Source organism: Alligator mississippiensis, chromosome 4 (genome assembly GCF_030867095.1).
Source record: "Alligator mississippiensis isolate rAllMis1 chromosome 4, rAllMis1, whole genome shotgun sequence".
In the NCBI taxonomy this organism is placed as follows: domain Eukaryota; kingdom Metazoa; phylum Chordata; order Crocodylia; family Alligatoridae; genus Alligator; species Alligator mississippiensis.
Window position 1 is genome coordinate 114,448,362 of NC_081827.1, and position 17,192 is coordinate 114,465,553.

Sequence of the window (17,192 nt, forward strand, 5' to 3'; positions counted from 1 at the left end):
CATGAATTATTACAGTTATTTGTTTTGCTAAAGTGCCTAGAGATCCTAGCCTGGTTGTGCCAGGCAGTATTTACAGATGTTGAAAAGAAATGATCACTTGAAAATTTTTGAAGTTATGTACTCATAATTCAGAACTGGAGTAAGGAGCTGAGCAGGAATTGCGATGTTCTAGGCTCCCATGGAAATTTGGCCATATCACTAGGGAAGAGTATAACAGTATCACCCAGACATACAGGGAGAAAATCAGCAAGGCCAGTTTGCAGTTTAGGATGAGAGTGGCAACAGATGTAAAGGGCTGTACAAGTATGTCAGAAGCAAGAGGAAGACTAAGGAAAGTGTAGGCCCTTTACTGAATGCAGGAAGCAGGCTAGTAATGGATGATGCAGAGAAGGCTGAATTATTTAGTGCCTTTTTTACTTCATTCTTCACAAGTAAGGCCTGCTCTCAGATGACAGGTGAACTTGGCAATCAGAATAAGGGAGGAAATGAGCAGCCTCAAGTAGCAGAAGTACTGTTCAGGGATTACTTAAAGAAACTGTATGTTTTTCAAGTTGACAGGGTCAGACAGGATTCACCTGGGTGCTGAAAGAATTGGCTGAGGTAACTTTGGAACTATTGGCTATTATCTTTGAGAACTTTTGGAGGTTGGGTGGCATCTCAGATGACTAGAAAAGAGCAAATATGCTGACCATCTTTAAAGAGGAAAGGAGGAGGATGCAGAGAATTACAGAACAGTCCATTTAACCTCAGTACTAGGAAAGATTGTGGAGCAGATTGTCATGGAGTCTATTTTTAAGAACTTGGAAGAAAACAAGACAATCAGGAACATCCAGCATAGATTCATCGAAAGGAAGTCAGGCTTGGCCAACTTGATTTCCTTCTATGACAGTGACAGGCTCTGTGGGTCGGTAGCATTAATGGGGGGGTGGAAGGAGGGGGAAAGAAGATATATGAGGGGTGCACCAGCCTTGGACACTCTTTAGAGGGGCACTGGAATTACGCTTCCCTTCTCCCAGAGTCCTTGCCACTTTTGGAGAAGCCCTGCCCTTTCCAGGCATAGAAGCCAAGGTGAAGAAGCCCTGTACCACCCAGCAGCCTGACCACTACCCCTCCCCAGTGCCTGCACACCACAGCATCTGTGTCCTCCCACCCCTCCATGGTGCCTGCCCTCCACCACCTTCCCTGCTACTTGCCCCTCCTTGCCTGCACCCCTGGCACCTGGATTCTCTGCCTGCCTTCCCTCCTCTGCCACTTGCCCTCTGGCTCTGACTGCTGCAAGGCTTTGCCACCACTCCAGTCCAGCACACAGAGTACATGGTTGCTCCAGCTGCAACCCAGCTACATAGCAGCTGTTACAGTGGCACCTGTTCAGGTCGTAGCCTGGTCCTCAGAGCTGCAGGTATTGTTGCCACTACAGGCCTGCCCAGATTTGGAGCCACAGCACCTGCCCACTCCCTACAGCATTGTGCTTCAAAATGAGGGCCCATTTCTCCCATGTTAAATGGTGGGGCCCCTCATCTTGGATTTGAATAAATGTGGCAATCATCTTTCTTAGTGACTGGATTAAAAACTAGTTCTTTTAAGAAAATAACAGTTTAATGTGGTAGCCTTGCAGTCCTCTTGGCATGTCAGATGAAATACTTCCAGCACAGAGAAAGTAGGACTTGAGAGGAAAAAAGACATTCAGTTGTTAAACAGCTTAGTAACTTAAAATGCCAGCATTTATAAAAGCTATAATGCCCCAAACAGATTAGAGTCTAAACAAAACAGTTGCACTGTTGCTGTTTTTCAGGTGGGGTCCCCCTACCCTACCACATACACAGCCTATACTTTTTAGGAAAGCATATTAAACAGACTTCAATGGTTTATGTTCTCCCTTTTTTACATCCTGGCAATGGTTAATCTTTAAAAATGTTTGCAATGCAAGACTTGCATGCTGCATGGCCGATGGAGTATAGAATAACAATAGGAGAACATTATATTTAATCGAGAAGATTTTGAATCTGGACTTCCTGTAGATAGTAAAAACAGAAAATCCTTCAACACATGAGCAATGATGAAATACTGTTCACTTTAGAATTCCTTTATTGTTCAAGCCAAGGGACAGCTTTTCAAGCTCTGGTCTAAATATAAACTGTTTGTGTGGTAGAGATAAAATTCTAACAACTGGCCATCATGCTGTCTTAAGGTTACTAATCTCTCAGTATTAGCTTTAATCATCAGGATGTTTTTGAAGAGGAAAGTGAGATGGACTCCCCAAGGCTTTTCTGAGCCCAAATCTCATTTTCAAATTTTGTAAATGGTATGCAGAGCTGAAATTAAAAAGCCTTTGAAATGAAATATTGATAGATAAGAAGAGTCTCTGTGCTAAGAGCAAAAAAAATTACATCTCACACCATTAGCCATTTCAATATTATGTATGTTAAGAAAAGCAGATTGTTTTATACTGATCAACAATTTTATTTGAATGTGTTCCAACTTTATTATAGAAAACCATAATGATGGTGCACTTTACTTTTAACAAGTGAATCTTAATACCGTGGCTGGGAAGCATCCATGCAAAATGTGATTAATGTCAGAAATGTCCTTGAAATGAAATAATATTCTCTGAAGTGACTGTAGCCTATTGTTTAATTTCTGCTGGAGTGAATATTGCTCTGCTGAAAATTTAACCTCTTCAGAATATGTGGGAGGTGAGGGGTAGGAGGAGGAGGGAGTTAATTTCCTTAATGTAATCTTTGGATAAGCTCAGTTTCTTTGTTTAGAAGCGAGTTGCAATTAATGTGGACATCCTACGTTCTAGAAAAACTAAAAGCATCCTGGTAACCATTTCCATGTCAGCTGAAAGACTAACAAGGACATGCATTTTTTGCCCTCAGGGTATCTAGGTCTCCTGTTCTGCAGTTTTTTGTCTAGCTAGGGCATTTTAGAACACAGTGCACTTGAAATTATTATTCATTTTAGCACTTCCTATTCAGCACAATATATTCACGGGCAGTGAATTTTGGATGCAAGCTGCAGTTCAGAAGAAAATTGGCTACTGTTTGTATTGTGCCATTCTTCCTCAGGGTGTACTTGCACTATATTATATTATATTATATTACACACACACACACACACACACACACACACATACATGTAGTGTGTACATATATATGATGTGTTTCCTGTAAAGCTTCCAGAATGAAGAATCTGCTCTAGTAGACAAATGACTGTACATGGCTTTAAAAACAGGGACCAAGTTCATCCTTTATTTTCACGTAACTGTATAAAAAGACTTCTTGCTCAAAAATCTCCATGAGGATTTCATTGTGGAAATTCCTCTGGTAAGCAAGTTCTGTCCACCAGTAGACAGGCTGCCATCAAATGTGGATTGCCAGAGGGCCTTCATGGAAACTCTGTGTGCTGCCCCTTTGTGGCCCTAATCCCAGCAGAATCCTCTCCCCACAGATCAGCTGAACAGCTCCTATTCAAGTGAGTAAAACCTGAGCTAGACTGAGTCTTGGAGCTAAGGCTTATGTGAAAAGAGGAGGGGCACTGTGCATCTCTATCTTCCTTTTACAAATTGTGCTGGGCCCCCTGCTGTTTGTACAAGAGGATGTTATTGCCTGCGCCAAATAGATGCCCCAATCCTGTATCAACTTGTATGACTCTGAAAGAAGTTCAGGAGAGCCCATTGATCTCTAAAATCACACAGTGTATTTCAGGGGTCAGCAACCCCCGGCACATGTGCCGAGCATGGCATTCAAGGCCATTTTGCTCGGCACACCATTGCCAGTCTGGCTTCTAGGCAGCTACTGCCAGCCACGAAGCCTGGGCTGCTGGGAGGTTGCAAGCCCTGCTGCAAGCAGAGCAGGCTCCGTGGTTGACAGCAGGTACCCAGAGCCTGGGCCAGTTGCAGCCAGAAGGCTGCAAACATCTGCTCTGGGCTCCAGCATTAGCTCCATACTGGTGGGTGCACACATACCTCAGAGCGGACAGTGGGGGAGCGGCCTGAGGCAGGACAACCCCAGCATCTCCCCCACTGCCAGCATAGAGCTGACAATAGGGCTCTGGAGCCCAGCGTAGCTGTTTGTAACCAGCCTGGGCTCTGGGCAGCTGCAGCAGCTGTGTGGGGCTCCACAGCCCCGGCATCTGCTCCATGCCGGCGGCGACTGCACATGCACCTCATAGCGGGCAGCAGGAGAGCTGTGCTGCCTCAGGCCCTATCCCCACCATCTGCTCTGAGGCGTGCATGCACCCACCACTATGGAGCTGATGCCAGAGCCCGGAGCAGCTGTTTGCAGCCTCCCTGCTGCAGCCGGCCCAGGCTCTGGTAGCTGCTGCCAACCACGGAGCCCAGACTGCTTGCAGCGGGGCTTGCAGCTGAGCCCATCTGACTCCATCCTCTCCGAGCCCAGCCCCAGCCCAGCCCCCCACCAGGAGGAGACTAGCACTGCCCTTTGCCAGGGGCACTGCACCTTTTGCAGGCTTAACTGTGCAGGGTGGGTGGGTGGGCTGATGGACAGGCTCCGGACTGGGGCCTTGGCCAGCTGCACTGCAGCCTTGGGGCTGGCTCCCCAGGGAAGCACAGGGGCTCTGGCGGGACCAGGGCATTGTTGGGTCAGACTTTGTCCAGTGGCCCAGGAGCCCGGCTCCGTGCACCTGTGCATCTGGCTCTGTGTGTTTGTGTGCCTCTGTCTGGTTCTGTGCAAGCACACGTGTCTGGTTCTGGATGTGCGTGTGCATGTGTCTGTTCTGGGTGTGTTCTGGTTCTTTGTGTTTGTGCATGTGGTTCTGTGTGCATGTGTCTGGTTCTCTCTCTACTCTCCTTTTTCTTTCTGTCTCCTCTCTCTTTTTTTTTCCTCTCTCTCTCTCTCTCTCTCTCTCTCTCTCATTGCAACATGCTCAACAAAAAAGGAATACACAACAACGAAGACAACATTTATGATTATTAAGTATACTAATATGCAGCGTGTCCTGCCATGTATACCCCCGCCCTCATATTGTTTTTCTGGCATGCCGGCACTCCGGCACCTTCCAAGGTAGACATTGTGGTTTTTGTCAGCACTCCGGCCAAAAAACGTTGCCTACCCCTGGTGTATTTAATCACATACACAATTTGGGGCTTGTGTCTTAAGTAGGGAATCTAATGCTTCTGTGCTGGACTGGAAGCATGGAGATGCGGTATGACTGCTGCTGTGCTTCTCTCCCTACCAGCCCTGGTGTAGGAGGGGTGGAATTCATTCTTCAGTGTTCACACTTTCATAGCCACTGCCAAATTGGCAGTAACTTTTGACTAAGAACCCCAAAGTTGCTGCCAGTTCAGCAGTGAGTGCAAGAAGTTCAACTTCTGAAATTGCTAATGCTGCAGAGTGTACTCTGCATCTGCAGTCAGGACTTGGCCATGACTTTGGGGAAAAAAAATTATTACTGCCCTCCAAAAACAAGGTGCACATCTTCTTTGGGGGCATGAAAGAATATTGTGTGTTTAAAATACTGCCATCAAATAGCACCTAACCTTGTTTCAATAAGAGTAGACTCTTGTATACTCAAACTAACATTAATTTCTGCTCATGACGACTTACTTTCCTATATGGTCAATTGTTTTTACACAGATTTAAAACTTAATAAATATAGAAAGTGGATGTAGCCAGTTGAAACTGTAGGAATGTTTCATCAAGCTTATGTTTTGGGGAGTGTGTATGGAGGGGTAACAAAATAAAGAAATGTCCAGTCTCGAAATGTGATGTGCTTGACCATTTTATGCAAGGGCTCTTAATCTGCATGTTCATTTGCATAGATGTGTTAGAAAACAAGTTAAGATCTGGGGATAATTTTCTAAGGTTGAGAAACAAATTTGACACCAACTTCCTGTTTTCAAAGACTTTTTTTTTTTGTATTTCAGGCAAATTTGTGCTTTGTGGATATTGACAACCATTTCATAGAACTGCCAGAGGAATTTCCCCAATTCCCCAACAAATTGGAGTTTATTCAGGAAATCTCTGAAGTCCTCCTTCAGTTTGGAATCCCTCCTGAGGGAAACCTGCACTGTAGTGAGAGTGCCACCAAACTCAAGAACCTTGTTCTTAATGACTTGGTCAATGACAAAAAGAATGGGAACATACCCAGCAATGCCATCAACATGTATGAGCTACTAAAAGGCAACGAAACTATCGCCCGTCTGCAAGCACTAGCAAAGAGGACAGGCGTGACAGTGGAAAAAATGACTATTGTGGCTCCTGTGGCAGAAAGGGAAAGGGATGTGAAACTGCAGTGTGAAGAGGTGGAACTGAGGGACTACAAACTAAATGTGCAGATTCGTGAGGTCTTTGCCAACCACTTTACAGAGATGTTTGCGGACTACGAGGCCTTCGTCATTCAAGCAGCACCAGACATGGAATCGTGGCTGACGAACAGGGAACAAATGCAGAACTTTGACAAAGTAAAATATTGACAGATATTTGTGTTTTGGGCTGAAAAATACTGATTTGGGGAAACAGGTTGAATAAATAAAGTATAGTTGTTTATTCCCCTTTCCTCATCCACCTGGCCAATGGTTGGGTCTGTTTTGATATTCAGGGCCAGATCTTCAGCCCGCATAAACTGGCAAAGCTCCAATGAAGTCATTGAGGTAGAGCTGTGTGCTGACTGCCACCAGCTAAGAATCTGTAGGTGGCCTGTAGGTGTAAATATGATTGTAAGCAGTGATGAAGAACTAGCTGTGATTTTGCTCCATATCATAGCAATAGAAAAGGATTCTTATGCTGAGGAAATAGGTGCTCATAAAGATTTGAAATATAAATCCAGATATAGGAACTTAATTTTTTAGCAACTTTTCACTTGCTATCCATCAGGGGGTGGGGGAGGGAGTCTCGTTCTCGGTCTCTGCCTTGCTCTTTCTCTCAGCCTTGCTCTTGGCCTTGCTCTTGGCTTCTGCCTCATACTCACTCTATCACTCGCACTCTCTCTTTCCTTAATTTGTTTTGTCCTTGGTCATACAGTGAAACTTAGTTGTTTTCACATTGTAGCATCAGACAATGAAGAGTTTTGTTAAACCCAGCGTTATGAATTTGTTTTAGTTGGAGGAAGAATTAAATGTAGGCTGGGATGGGAGGTGGGAAATAAACTTTGATGTATTAGTGAAGGAAATGCAAAGACTGATAAAACTTCACAACTTCATTTCTTTATGTCTTTTTAAAATGAGAAATTATGTTCTTATAGGATCAGTAGTATTTTAAATATCCAAACCCTGTGCTAAGCACAACACCTAGGAGAATCAACATCAAGGAACAAATCAAAGCTGTTTTTGTGGGCTAGTTTTGACAGCAAGGGGAAACTCTGTGTGTGTGTGTGTGCGTGTGTGTGCATACGTACACATGTACTTTTTCTTAAGTATTTATCTTCTACTCGGAAATAGTGCTTGTTTTTACTAGAGTAATTTCCTCGGTATCTGTACAGTAATATTGACTTTGGGTTCAGATTTTCAAAGTTGGATCGGGGTAGTCATACAATTCAATTTTAATGGGAGTTTTATGATAAATCAACCTATGTGTTGGCTTTCTTCCAATATTAGAAATGCATTGGAAGTCACTTAATTTTGTCCATATATCAAATAACAGTTTCCTCACCCCGGTAGATTTGGATGTTCTCCAGATGTGCATACTTTTGTTTGTTTGTGTGGTTTTTATTTTTTAACCATTTAGTACTTACAAGGAGACAGGTAAAACAGAGGTTCCCCAGCTGTACACTTACTATCAGTCCATGAGTAATGAGGCGTCGTATGGTGCTGCCTTTTCTGGTTTGCAGCTGCCAAATTTCATTAAAATTCCTAATATTACTTTTCCATGTAAGCAGTTAGTTTAGTTGCACAAAGGTGTCATGAATGAGGGGACAATCTTCTCACAATCATGATGGGAGAGAAGAGAGTCCATGGGACAATCTTTTGTAGCAGAAAATTATTTTTCCTTCTGAGAATGTCCAGACATGGGCCAAATTCCTTTCTTAGTCTGTTCTGTAGCATATAGAATGTGTTTGTGTAATTATTAGGACAAAATAAGTATATGACACTAATTGACCGTATCTTATTATAGGCTTCTTTTTTGTCGGACCAACCTGAGCCTTACCTCCCATTCCTCTCACACTTCATTGAAACCCAGATGTTTGCAACCTTCATTGATAATAAAATTATGTCTCAGTGGGAAGAGAAGGACTCCTTTCTGCAGGTGTTTGACTCTCGAATTGAGAAGATAAGGCTATATAATGTAAGGGCTCCTGCACTGCGGACATCAAATTACCAGAAATGCAGCACTTTAAAAGAAGCAGGTATGTTAAGCTCTATCAGTGCTCAACTTATAAATAAAATTCAACTATGTAATATCTTAGTCTCCCACTTGACATGCAATCAGTTGTTGAACCTGTTGGACTATAAGCATTGTATGTTAAGTACTTAATGGCATAATTTTACCCACTTTTTTTATAACACTAAAGATGTAGGGACAGTGAATGCCTCTCCTTCACACTCCCAAGCACTCCTCACTTTCTAATTTTGAGAAGGAGTCACTTTCTGGATTGAAACAATGGCTGCCGGTGCTGCTCTGTGCTGAAATGCAGTGATTTATCAGAGCAGCACTGGGTAAAGAGGCTGAGTTCTTCTGTCTGGGTCATTGACAGAATTCTTCCCTCTTAGTTGGAAGAAGCCAGGTTATGATGCTCTCTGTTTTGGGTGGATTGAAGAGACAAGAACTGACTGGGGAGATGTCAGCAGATATAGCTATGAATGGAACCTTTAGACCAGGTACAGACATTACACTTTTATCAGTATAAGTGATCAGAAACTGGTCTATACCCGTGACAGAACAGAAGTTTGGCATACACAGACTGGTTTAAAAATGGAGGAACTCGGTGTTAAGCTTTTTTCCCCCTCTTCCCCGCTCACCAAAGAGTTAAGGCGCGTTCTATTCACTACCCATCTGAACTAAGCTGCTTATAGAAAACCACGTAACTTGGATCCATTCTCTCAGGCTTTTTGAATGTCTGTACTTAGCCTTACTGGCTCCAGTGATGGAAATAGTTATATGTTGTTTCACAGTGCACTGAAAGTTAGGTGTTTTATACTCTCAGGGTATATTTTCAAAGTAATGGATGGGATTTTTGCCATGTGAACAGGTTTACATCTAAATTCCACCATATCACAGAAGGAATGAACCCCTGAATTAAGATATACAAAAAAACGATTTGGCTAGATGTAGTTTTTATATATATTCAAAGATTTGTTTTAATTGTTCAATTGCTTGAAAGCCTAGCCTACTTCTGTTTTTCAGAAAAAAGTGTGCTATGCATGTTGTTGTTGTTGTTGTTATTAAAAATAGTTCTAATTTTCAGGTCGCCTGTCTATTCAACGGCTAATCTCAGTTGATATTGTGGCACCGGAACCTCATATTCTGTGTCGTGAAATGCAGCAAGTTGATAGTAATTCCTTCATGTTTATCAGTTGCACAATATTAAGCCCAACACCAGTCACTTTGTTTATCTAACCAAACGTTTTCTGGGGCGCTCAGAGCAGATATTTAATCTTCCATTCTTGCACCATGCTGTACTTAGTTTTATTTTCTTTTAATTACAGTATAATGTAAAATTCCCTATTAAAAATGGTTTCCGATAACAAAATGTCCGAAAGACCTCCGTACCAGTATCCTAGTCTTCACAGGACTGTAAAAAGGAAAAGGGCTATGGGTTCTGTTCTTAACAAAATATGTAATTAAATATTGGAATGGAAAAGCCAAAACCATTTGTCCCTGGATATGGGCTGTAAAAATTAATTGCAGTAGTGCTGGGAAAATAGATTTCTCCACTCCTTATTCTGAGTCACCGGTTGGGAGCTTTCTGTCTTGTGATAGAGACTTGAGATGAAATCTCTCCATGGACTTCAGTGGAGCCAGGATTTTACCCTCTGTATTCTAGTGTGTTCCCTCTCTGACCCTAATAGCTCCCAATTTTTTCTTCTTTTTACGGTCCTCAACCTTTGGCCATCTCAGCAGTTTAAGGCTCCCTTCAGAACCAGTCATTAGTAGCAATGTAATTTTTAGGAGGATGACTTTAATCCCATGACTTTTCCAGGATTCCTTCTGGCCTCTGGGCTTTGTCTGCCTAAGAAAATAAACGGGGAGTCAAAGACGCACAGAAAGCTGCTATATATGGATATCTGAGTTGGCCTTTGTATTCTAAGTTTTAGTGACAGACCACAACATTTGAGTCATTGATTCAAGTTAAACTGCTCCTTTTCTCAAAAAAAACAAAGATATGGTTATCCTTCAAAAATGAGTTGTTACTAATAGTCTGCACTAAATGTCTGCTTGTTTAATATTCATCACTGCTGGTTTCCTGGGTCTTATGAAAGACGTTTCAACTGACCTGCCCCAATACTAACAGATGCTTAAGTATGACATGAAACATGAAATAATGGAGCACAAATATTTCTTTGTTTGCATAAATGAAGATTTTCAGGGCTATTCTTTTGATCTTGCTGGATCATGCCTTCTCCCTCCTAAAAGTGAAATATTTCTTTTAGGTGCCAAACACCATATAAATGAACTGCATTCTCTGCTTTGTAAAGAAATCAGTTAGCTGAATAATGCAGTGTTGCATGACTCTGTATTTCAGTTTCAGAATGTTGTTTTGATGCCAGGCTTTGAGATGTAATTTTCCTCAACTGAAATGACTTAAGAGTACTGCAAGCAAAGGATGCTGTGACTCTATGAGAATGTGTTCCTCTCATCACTTGCTATAGCAACTCCTTTTCCTTTGAGTAGTCCTGTACGTTCAGCTGGGAAAGACTGACATTGAGTACATGGAGCTAGGAAAATGAAAATGTTTCTGCGCTTCCTCAAGATGTAGGGCAGTTTTTCTGCATCACTATTTAAGCACACAGTAACTTTCTAACACAGTCAGTTAATTCATTAGATAAATTACAGCAAATTGCAGCATAGTTAAACCTTCCTTTGTAGAGATGCTTATTTTAGCCCACTGAATTGATTATTCATGTATGACTATAATTTGCAGCCCAGTCCATTGAACAGCGACTAATGAAGATTGATCACACTGCTATCCACCCCCACTTACTTGACATGAAGATTGGTCAGGGCAGATATGAACAGGGGTTCTTCCCAAAGCTGCAGTCAGATGTGCTGGCAACAGGACCAACAAATAACAAGTAAGCACCCTCTTTATTTTGTAGACTTCCAAACAGGTTTCTACTATGATAGATCCACTCCCATGGGCAGAAGTCAGAGATCCTAGGTATTTTTGTCCAGTTCAGTGAAATAGGGGCAATACTTTCCATTCTTTCTATCTGGGAAATAACAACTCTGGAGTTTGCAAGTAAAATATTTTTATGCATCTTTTTAATCTCTGCCTAATTCTAGTTTTGGCACCAGTTCCACCATGGCCATTTTGTTTGGTTCAGTCATATACTTATTGTTTCCCCTCATGCTCTCTATCTTTATTTTTTTTGTTTTGTTCTTGCTCTGAGGTGCCATTCCCTCTCCTGGACAGAGCTAAGGTCATGCAATCCTTTCAATTTTCAAACAGCACTTCAGATTCTTAAATGACATTCTAACACACATCCATCTCATTTTGAAAATTTGGTATCATCCTTCAGAACAGCATTAGTCAAATCCTTCCTATGCTGCTTGTTATGGACACATGTTCAGCAAAAAAAAAAAACTATACTTGTTTAGTTGTCTCACTTCCTAAACTAGTAGAGAATAACTTGAGGAGATTGCGAAGCATGTTTGCCCATGATTGGGCCATTTACTTGAATCTGCATCAAGTCCTGGAGTTTGCTTTGATTTTCTTCTGTTGTGTAACTTATTTTGGTAGGAAAACTTGTGTTTTTGTTTCGTAATAATAAGAATTCTGCCACTGGTAGCAATATATTGTAAAATCCAGAAGGCTTGGTAGTTGAAAGATATTGTTAAATGTACATGTGTAGTATGATTTGTGAATTTAAGAATAATTTCAGTGACAACAGCTGGTGTAAGGCAATGAGTGATCTAACAGATTGCATTTTGCCCTGCTCAACCCTTTATCACCTAGTCCAGGGGTGGGCAATGTTTTTTGGCCAGAGTGCTGAAAAAAACACAATGTCTACCTTGGAAGGTGCCAGAGTGCCAACACGCCGGAGTCCAGAGCAGCTGTTTGCAGCCTTCTATCTGCAGCCGGCCCACGGAGCCTGGTCTGCTTGCATCACAGCTTGCAGCCTCCCAGCCGCCCGCTGGGAGCAGCCTGGGCTCTGTGGCTGGCAGCAGCTGCTTACAGCCCGGGCTGGTGGTGGTGTGCCGAGCAAAATGGCCTTGTGTGCCATGCTCAGCACCTGCGCCAGGGGTTGCTGACCCCTGATCCTACTTGATAGGTGAAGTCAAAGCACTGAAATCATAGATAAGACCCATGAATGTGGGTATATGGTAGCCTGATGAGTCTGTAGCTGTATATCACACAACAGCTTCCAGAGTACCTTAAATTTGATTTTTCTGCTTGAAAAACGTTTTACTTGCTTCAAAATGTGTGATCCCGCAAGGTTTTGGAGAAAAGAACCAGGATTGCCTTTGATTTTGTTGTGAATTTCCAGCATAGTGTCTGTTTGCTTTTGTAAAACATCAGATAAAGGATTATTTACTTGAAAGGCAGAAAAACATTGTCACAGAGGTGATTTGTTAATGCATTTAATGTCGCAATGTAGTTGACTTTACTGGTGTTGACCTCCTGATGCCTCCCTTTTAGATGCATCAGTTTCCTGTTTGTGTTGGATACCTAAATAGACAACAAATTATTGTCTACCTAGAATGAATCAATATTTAATCACAGTGTTGGGGTGATGTTGTGCCACTTTTTTTTATGGTTACAAATGTTTGTGAGCAATATCTTTTATTGGACTAACTCAATAGTTGGGAGGGACATAGAGAAACTTTTAGGGTACCGCTGTACCACTGTACCCTTTCTCAGGTCTCATGCATCAGGGAGTACCTGAAAACTCATCTGTCTCTCCCACCTATAAAAGATTCTACCCACAAAAATCTTTGCCTTTTTAACTGTCAGTAAGAGCTGATTGCAAAAGGAAACTTTGCCATGGTAACTTTTAAAAATCTATTTAAAAAAATTTCATTGAAAATGTTCAGTTTTTATCTAAAAAAAATCAAATGTACCAATTTCCCAAGAACCTATTTTAGACATAATTTTTCTTTCAGTTTTTTTCATTTTAAATAGAATTCAGTTTGTCACCAACTCTCTGAGCAACTGAGGATTCAAAATGGATGCCACCTAAAAAATATTAGCATGAACTTGAATTTGCGGCCATCTTTTTTGGAACTTTTAAATTTAAAAATGTGTTGGACTTTCAATTAGAAATAATTTATTTTTTGAGATGCAGAGCTGTTAGCTAAGGAGTATCTTGTCTTTGAAAATCAGTCTGTACACCTTTTTAAATAAACTATGTTCACTGTTGTGGTATCCAAACAGAGATGCAGTGTGGCCCAGTTGGGTCTATGTCTGAGTTGAGTTCCTGTTTCTGCCTCTACTCTGTACCAAACCACACTGGAGAACAGGAGGAGGAGCAGCTGAAGCACCAAACCAGGAATCACTAGTACTGAAACATCCTCAGAATTTTTTTAAAATATAGATGACAATTTTAGAATTCCAAAGTGCTGTGTCAGACTTGACTTTTTTTTTTTTTCAGAAGAAGAGAGGAAGGGGCAGAATATTGCCTGATAAAAAATAGATCACTAAATTAAAAATGAGTGGTTATTTAGTGTAATCAAATTACTTTCACCTCTTTGCGTATAATAAGCATGATGTCCAAACCATTGTATATTTATGTGTATTAACAAAGAAGAAGTGTGTGCAGAGGAGGTGCAGGGAATCGCTAGATAGATCTATGCACACTAGTACATGCACTTATGTATCTATATCAGTAAAAACAAACATTTAGCACACTAAGAAAGCCAGTTTCACAAAACTAAAAGCAATTGAACCAGATTGACCTAGAGCAGGGGATGGCAACGTTTTTGGGCAAAGTGCCAAAAACATCTGCAACCTCAACTTGTAAGATGTTGGTGTGCCAGGGGTGAACACTGGGGGAGCTGCAAGGGGCCCAATCCTTGTCGTGGCAGCACAGCTGTAGCCACTTGCCCACCATCCACCCCAAGGCATGCGTGCTAAACAAAGTGCCTTCACGTGCCGCACTCTGGCTTGCATGCCAGAGATAGCCTACCCCTGATTTACAGGGTTGGTGGGGAGTGGAATTAAATTGAAAACTAGGAAATGGAAGGCTCCTCAGTCTAGCATAGCAAAGTGTAAAAAGAACTAGTGATGAAATGTTCAAATTAGATATATTTAGATTATAAATAAGGTGCCAGTTTTTAAACAGTGAGACTTCTGATTATGGGGACATCATACCAAGGGTTGTGATGGGTTCCTCATCTCTGGAAACTTTTAAATCCAGATTGGGTGTTTTTTTTTAAAGGACATGCTGCAGTTTATCCACAGCTATTAGATTAAAACAAGAATTAATTTAGGAAAGTCCTATGGCCTTTGCTATACGTAAGGTCGGAACAGATTATCACAGTGAACTCTTAAAGCCTTAAAAATCTGTGAATATAATTCAGGCGTAATACTTTATTTTGCCTTCTTCTGACATGGCCTCCCCATAAAGCAAAAAGCCAGTATCGCAATCTTTTGAAAGCAGGTACCCCTCCCCACCCGCCTTCAGGAAACCAGTGCACATGTGCATGTGTACACATACTCTACCCCCACAGTGTGATGTTAAAGGCTTGCACATCATGCGTCTTTCCTCACTTCTAGTCCTAGCTAGTCCTTATTGCTCCTCTCAGTTTGGGAAGTACTAGAATACATCTTCGTTAGATGTTACTTCTGTTTTTTGCTTGCATGCTTTGAACAGTAACTAGCATGATTGGCTTCTGACTGAGCACTTCTAAAAGATGATGTGCATATTCTAGCTATCATTGGAGCCTCTCTGCAAACTCAGACAGAGATTTGCATTGGTTACTCACTGGACATGTTCTCAGGTTTTTGGAAATGTTGCGTTAAGCTGTCTGTTTGCTTTGTGGCACAAACAGTTACCCCAGATCAGCTAAGCCAGCAGTAAGAGTTTTTAAAACTTCCCAACCTGCTCAGCATATTATACATACTTTTGCTCAAATATATACTGCTAGCAGATTAGTCAGTAAACACAAAAATAATCCTAGGTTTTTCTAAACCTCTCAAAGATACTTCCTGAGGATCAGTAGTTCCCTTTAGAAAGTATTTTTACTCCTTGGGTGTTAAATAAGCTTGTATCAGGTCTAAAGATTGTAAATAGCAAAGTATTTTCATTTCAGAACTTCTAAAGCTGAAACCATGTTTGCTGACCACGAAGTGGTGACAAAGAGCGTGGCAAACGTAGATCTTCAAATGTTATTAAAAAAAAAAAAATAGTAAATTGAACTTGTAGACAAAAGGACTAGTCTTTCTGTTGCCTTTCCCTTCACATAAATTGTAGATTGGCCAAATATATGCAGGAAATATAACTAGGCTACATACACATATTGAATGCTGATCCCATGAAGAGCAGAGAGCTTGCAGTACTGATGCTGTGCAGCCAGGACGACCCTGTGCGATACACATCTCAAGGTCCTCTGCAGACTGCCCAGAGATAGGGCTGCCCTATGCACTGCTGCCATCCTGATTGTCTGGCCCAGACTGTCTGTGTCTCCCTGCAACACAATATGGAGCATGTTCTGTTCTCTGTTTGGCAGGAGCAGCAGAGTCCAGTGAGCAACGCACTCTTGAGGGGTAGGAGGCGGAGCAAAGTATCCTGGGGTGCTCCAGGACTGTGGTGTGACTTCTTCCAAAAGAGAATGTGTACGGATATTTGCTCTCCCAGAAAAAGTAATCCTTGTTCCCAAGTTATTTTTCTCCTGGAGTAGCCATTTTTGCTCTGGGAGAAAAATCCTGGATTTCTGTACACTCATGGTTCCTCCTCGGAGACCAATGACTCTCCCAGAAGAAACTGAATGTCTTTACATGGCCTTAGAGATTTTATACCTAAATACAAGATGACTGACTGACTGACTGGAAAACTTTCAGGTAATATAGTATGTAACCTTCCTGACATAATACACTCTACATTTGTGACTTTCAGCTAGTGCCATGGCACTCTGGGGTGCCTTGAGATCTTTGTTACAAGTTAGAACTGTTAGATGTGCCAGTATGGTTCACAAGATAAACCTAAAGATTTCAAATAGGAATCCATAGTGTTAAAAGTGTTCTAACTTGTTTGTGGCCTTTCTGAGTTCTTTGCAACAGAAAAATTGCTCTAACTTTTCTGTAATCAAAAAATGAGTGAAAACTTAAGAGCTGGCATCTTCTGAGGGATGTGTAGAGTATAGCAAGGTTCAGAAACCACCAATCTACATGGATCTTGAGCTGTCCTTGAGTTTACATGGGTTCATCCTATCCCCTAGTCTACTTTTCTGCACTGCATACATTATACTTGATTAGCCTACTGCTGTCAGTAGTTCTCTGCTGAGTGAAGATGTTTTTTATTCCTCTCTTTGGGGACCTCCTTCCTCCTTTTCTGTCCTTCCTTCTCCCCTTCTCCCCCCTCCCCCCCAAAACAAACAAACACAAAACAAAACTTCAATCAGGACTTGATATGTTTTTGTTTTGTTTTGTTTCCAAACTAAGCTCTTTACTTGCTGTTGCAAAATTGGTCCAAGCATTTGCAAGGAGATAACAAAAATACAAAAGAACAATACCCTCCTACATTCAGATTCCTAACTGCATAGTAACAACAGCAAAAAGTTCAGTTAAAAGTTATCTTAATTCAAAAGCCACTCTGTACTGGTAAATTTAAGCTTGTGCCACACTTGCTGGCTGTGTGGCTACATGCCAACTAAAAACAGTGGTAAAATGTAGTGTAGAAAATTAGCCAGAATTTTGTTCATCATTTTTAACAGCAGGGTATTCATTTTGTGTGCTGGCATCTTTGAAAATATTTATGATCTCAGAACATCCTGTTGCCCAAAAATCTGCAACTAGCCGAAGTGCCATCTGGGAAAGAAAAAGCGACCTTTTTTTTTTTTTCTTCAGTCGGCAAGAAACAGTGAGGTGAAGTTGAGATCAGTGCCATCAAGTGACCCTGGGAGCAACGTAACTAG

The 17,192-nt window shown here is 41.6% G+C and overlaps 1 protein-coding gene across 4 annotated transcripts in view; it reads left to right on the forward strand.

The window, feature by feature from the left end:
* Nucleotides 1-17,192, forward strand: part of DENND5B (DENN domain containing 5B) — a 192,078-nt gene that overhangs the window by 114,746 nt on the left and 60,140 nt on the right. For all 4 annotated transcript variants that reach the window (XM_019489453.2, XM_019489454.2, XM_019489455.2 and 1 more), the window contains 3 exons: nt 5,888-6,424; nt 8,073-8,304; nt 11,041-11,191. In XM_019489453.2, coding sequence (XP_019344998.2) covers nt 5,888-6,424; nt 8,073-8,304; nt 11,041-11,191 — 920 coding nt within the window. The remainder of the gene's footprint in view (nt 1-5,887; nt 6,425-8,072; nt 8,305-11,040; nt 11,192-17,192) is intronic.